Genomic DNA, 5,012 nt, shown 5'->3' with positions numbered 1-5,012 from the left:
CAGGGGCAGCCCGGCCCGCCACCCCTGCTAGCCAACCTGGCTCTGCTGAGCAGAGTTACATGAGCTTCAAGAGAAACAGCCCCTCTCCCGGCTCTGTGCTGAGGTTTTGAGGGAACTGGCTCAGTGGGTAGGGAGGAAGGACAGAGAGGACACGGTAGAGGGACAGACAGCAGGGCTCATGGTGCAGAAGTTGGGGGCCGAGCCCAAAGAAGGGGGTGGGATGAGGGATGCTCCAGGCCCCTGCCGGCCTGCAGACCCCATGTCTCAGCTGCACCTGAGCGTCCCCCCGGGAATATGGATGGACCGGAAGGACACAGACGCAGTTTGCATCTGGAAGAGCCAGATGGTGTCCCTGGCCCCTTTGCCTGTGAAAGACCTCACGTGCCCAGTGACCTGGGACATGCCTCTCTCAGCCTCCACCTCCTCATTTTCGTGGACCGATGGCGCCTGCACCTCAGGCCACATGACCCTAATGCTGGGCACCTACCAGCACTCGCCCCCTCCGTGTCGATCACTCCGTGACCCTCCCAAGGGCTAACTGCCAAGTAGCCTATTAACCTGCCCACGTCCCTGAAAAGCCGACACAGGACACGGCCCCGCCTCCTCTGAGCCACCTCAGGGCTCCTGCTCCCTCGCTGTCCCCAGGGGCCGTCCTCCCCACCGCGGGCAAGACCCTGGGCACCGGGGATGGGTGGCCGCCAGGGCAGGTGTCTGGGCAGGAAGCAGGTGGGGCGGAAGGTCACTCACAATGACGGTGTCGGTGCCCAGGACGCCCTCCATGCTGCCCGTGCCGTACTGAATGCTCAGAGGCTCGCCCAGGTCCCGGAAGGTGGAGGACTTGGCCGGGTCGAAGCGGTGGTGGCTCTCTGGAACACAGAGCTGGGTCAGAGGGGCCCTGGGTCTCCTCGCCCTCGCCAGCGCCCGCGGGCCGTGTGAGCAGCCCGTTCTCTCTTGATCCCCGAGTTCAACAAACAAATGATCCTCGCCCGGCCAGCCAGCTCAGGAGAGGACATGAGCATCGTCCTGCCAACCAGCAGGACGCCCCGTTCGGTTCCTGTGAGAGCACCTGCCGGGGTTGTGGGCTCGACCCCCAGCAGGGGGCGTGCGGGAGGCAGCTGGCCAATGATTCCCTCTCATCATTGATGTTTCTATCTCTCTCTCTCCCTCTCCCTTCCTCTCTGAAATCAATAAAAATCTATTTTTAAAAGAAAAAGAAAAGTATCCTCGGCCGCTGGACCCACTCTCTGAGCCCAGGGCTACCTGTGTGGCTTCCAAACAAAAATAAGAGAAAAAAGCCGCCTCCCCTGCGGCCGCCCGGACGTTGCGCCTCCATCAGCTTTGCAACCGCAGGCCAGTCTCTCTCCTCCCCTGCATCTGTTTCTTCGTCTGGCAAATGGGGTGAAAAGAGCACAGACTGCCCAGGACTGCTGGGAAATGGATGAGACATCCGACGTGTTTTCTCATCAGTGAGAGGCCCTCTCTCTCCATTCGGCCGGCACCCCCTGGCCTGGCGTCGCCCATTACACAGGAAGGAAAACTGAGGGCCCAGGAGGGGACGCAGCTGGCCTTGGCTTCCGGTGGAGGCAAAACAAAAACTCACGCTCCCCCACCTCTCGCTGCGGTTTTAGACGTCAGCCCCGAGAGGCGCACACCTCCCGGTCAGTGGCCGTTTGCAGGGGCTGAGCGCGGACCCGGGACAGTGGGAGGCTGGGGGTGTCAACGCCAGCCTCCTGCACCTCACATGGCCGCTGGCCAGCTGCCCACGCAGGCAGCGGCCCGGGTCCGAGGGTGGGGCGGGAGGTCACTCACGGCAGGCATTGCTCTTGCAGTAGACGGAGGGCACCCAGAGATCCGAGGAGCCGGTGTCGAAAACCACGGTGAATTCCTGGGGCGGGGTCCCGATGGAGATCTTCCCGAAGTACTGACACTGCGGGCGAAACGCAGGCTCAGACGGGGGGACAGCATGCGGGGGGGGGGACAGCATGCAGGGAGGGGACAGCATGCAGGGGAGGGGGACGTGGGCATGGAGCCTGTTCAGTTTCATGGGCCCCGTGCTTTCTGCCCCGAGACGGGGAAGTCGAGGGGAAAGGAACAACAGGAGGCTCCCTGGGGAGGGAGGGGGAGGGGTCTCCAGCCCCCACGCTGGGCACCCACCCCCGCCATGAGCCCTGTGGCCTCAGCCCAGCAGCAGACATTGGATTAAAGTTTAAGTCCTGCCTGGGAGGGACACGGGGCCACCCAGCCGGGAGCAGGGGCAGAGAGGTGGCCCCAGCTGGGGAGAGACCCCAGATGCCACCATGCGGCCCTGCCACACCTCCTCGCCACGGGCCAGGACTAGAGCGGCAGGCATGAGGGTGACCTCAGTAAGGAAAGGAGACAGAAGAGGGGGCTGGGAGTTTCCGGCCGAGAGTGGCAGGTGAGAGGTAGTCGGGCTCCAGGAAGGCATCGGGCCCAGGTCCCTCCTACCACCAGCTGCCCATCCCCGCGGAGCCCCCATGAGGCAGGGCCCCCTGGTCCCGGAATGAGGGGATGAGGCTGGACCGGGGCAGACAACGGGCCCGAGGGCTGCTGTCTGTAGGACGCTTGTCATTTGGAGCCCAGCGCTGCGAGGCTGACCCAGGCCCAGGGATGCGGCCTCCACGTCCTGAGGGACTCACGATTCCTCCAACAGGGGAGGAGGAGGAGGTGGGGCTGGGGGTGGGGTGTCCGTGGCACCCTGTGGGCGTGGAGAGCCACTCACGTCCAGGTAGTTGAAGAGGGGCTCGCTGGCCACCTTCCCGGCCTGGTACTTGCCGCTGGCGGTGTACTGGTGCGTCCGCAGGAAGTCCTCCAGGAGCCCGCGCTCCCGCAGGGCCCTCCGGATGGACTTGCCCTTGTGCAGAGGGATCCTGAGGAGGCGGGAGGGGGTGAGGAGGGCGCGCCTCCCGGGCTGCCCCGCCTCCCACACCTGCCCAACCCCAACCCCGACATTCCTCCACCCCTTCTCATAGCCCAAAGTAAAGACTATATTTTACATCCATTTTCTAGTTCTTCCTCTTTGTAATGCTGGGGGAGACTCAACAGGTGTAATTTATAACCAGCTAGTGAGTCCCGCCACTCTGAGGCTTGAGACTAAGCAGGTGATCATCCGTCTCCAAAGTCTTTGTGCACCTACTACGTGCCGGGCACTCACAGGGCCAGGGGCACGTCATGCACAGGGCGCAGTCTCTACCGCAGGGGCCACTGGGGGGGCAGACAGCGTCCCTGCCCTCCAGTAAATGCCAGGACAACCCCCGCCTGCGCTCAGCTCCCCGAGGGGCCTAAGCTGGTGGAGGTGCCTCAGAGGTTCCCGCCCAGAGCGTGGTCCCCAGGGAGCGCCTGACAGGCCGCAGGCGCCGGGGATGGCGGCAGGTCCACAGGAAGAGAACCAAGAGGGCCACCGGCAGGCGCGGCTCCGTGGCACCTGGTGGCTCCCCAAGCCCTGGCGCTCGGCTCCTCCTCGGCAAATGGGCAGAGTCCTTCCCGCCCAGCACGCTCCCCCCCTGCCTCGGACCAGCCGGGGTTCAACCCCTCCGTGAGTCCCCCGCCCCTCCCCGGCCCATCCCGGCTCCAAGAGCCATGGTCCTCCCGTGGGGCTGACGGAGAACCACTGGAGACTGCGGTGCGACCGCCTTTGAGGAGAATAAAATGCGGCAGCTTTAAGGCCCGGAAAGAAAGTGGTTCCTGAGTGTCGTTCCGTCCCACGGATGCCACGTGGCACAGCCCCACCTGCGAATTAGTGTCTCCTCTGCTGCCTCCCACCCGCCCTTGGGGGTGACTTCAGCTGGGACCTGCTGATGAATGAAAGGCTCTCGAGATGTCCCCCAGCCTTTGTCTCTCAGGAGAGAAGAGGACTTAAGCCTAAAGGAAGGAGTGCAGACAGAGCTCCTGGGACCAAGCCCACCGCGGCCCCGAGTCCAGGCCCCCAAAGCTTCCTGCTCGCTCGGCTCCGGCTCCCCCACAGCAGCCGCCGGGCCTTTGCCCAGCTGCCCCGTCCCAGCACAGGGCCCCCTGAGCCTCCCTCAAAGGGACCTTGAACCTGGAAACCGCAGACAGTGTGATTTCAACAGCTTACATCCACCTGGGACCACGTCCTGGCTCCTCCCCTTCTCCCCACGTGGCCTCAGGCAGCTCGGAGACCCTCCCTGAACAACAGCTTCTCCATCGGTCAGGTGCAAACACAAACCTCGACCCGTGAGGGTCCGTGCGAGTCTACGGGAAACCTCGCAGCAGGCAGCGCAATAAGCGCCGTTTATGATTTTGGAAGGGGAACCGGGAGCTTCACCCCCACGGGGCCTGTGACATCAGAGAACGTGGTTTTGTTTAGCAAATGCGTGCATAGCTCTTACTGAGTGCCAGGCACTGGCCAAAGCCTTTTGCAATACTGAGTCCTCTGCTCCTCCCTGATCCCAGGAGACAGAGACCCCGTCTCTTGCTTCGACACAGGTGAGGACCCTGGGCACAGAGTTAAGTCCACGCTGAAGCTGGGACCGAAGCGCCGGTCTGGTGAAGAAGTCCTGCCCTAGCGTCCCTGACCGCCCACACCCTGGATTGGCGCCCTCAGAGGAGAAGGTCCCAACATGCAATAGTGAGGCTGACGGGGGGACTCTCCTGGGAACCTGCCCATTGCCTCCAAAGACCACCCCACCCCCTGGGACCGACGGCTGCCAGACCAGGGAGAGAGCCACCCCGAGCGGCCCCGTGAGGCGCTGACACCCACCTGGTGATCCCAATGCCTTGGCACAGCGCGAGGGCTGCCAGTAGCACCACGAGGCTCCTCATACTGGGTGTCGGGCTGGTCGCTGCTGCCGGTGCCCAGGGCCCAGCCTTTATAGCGGCTGCGAGGTGCCCTCTGGCTGGGCGCCCAGGCCACAGCGATAGCCCCTGACGCCCGGCCACTCCGCAAACACACTCCGATAGCCCCGGGCTCCCCGCACCCATGCGGACTTCAAGGCCTCCGCTCCGACGTCCCCTCCAAACAAGACTCTTCAGCT

The 5,012-nt window shown here is 63.9% G+C and overlaps 1 protein-coding gene across 1 annotated transcript in view; it reads right to left on the bottom strand.

Moving 5' to 3' along the window:
• Positions 1-4,800, bottom strand: part of LOC102769611 (chymosin) — a 9,316-nt gene extending 4,516 nt beyond the window's left edge. The window contains exons 1-4 of the mRNA XM_006762989.2: positions 4,739-4,800; positions 2,741-2,888; positions 1,810-1,927; positions 748-866 (exon numbers count right to left, since the gene is read on the bottom strand). Coding sequence (XP_006763052.1) covers positions 748-866; positions 1,810-1,927; positions 2,741-2,888; positions 4,739-4,800 — 447 coding nt within the window. The remainder of the gene's footprint in view (positions 1-747; positions 867-1,809; positions 1,928-2,740; positions 2,889-4,738) is intronic.
• Positions 4,801-5,012: the final 212 nt, after the last annotated feature.

The sequence above is a fragment of the Myotis davidii genome, unplaced genomic scaffold (genome assembly GCF_000327345.1).
Source record: "Myotis davidii unplaced genomic scaffold, ASM32734v1 scaffold217, whole genome shotgun sequence".
NCBI classification, from domain to species: Eukaryota; Metazoa; Chordata; class Mammalia; order Chiroptera; family Vespertilionidae; genus Myotis; species Myotis davidii.
The sequence above is the reverse complement of the archived record's forward strand: the minus strand, read 5'-3'. Positions and strand labels throughout refer to the sequence as shown.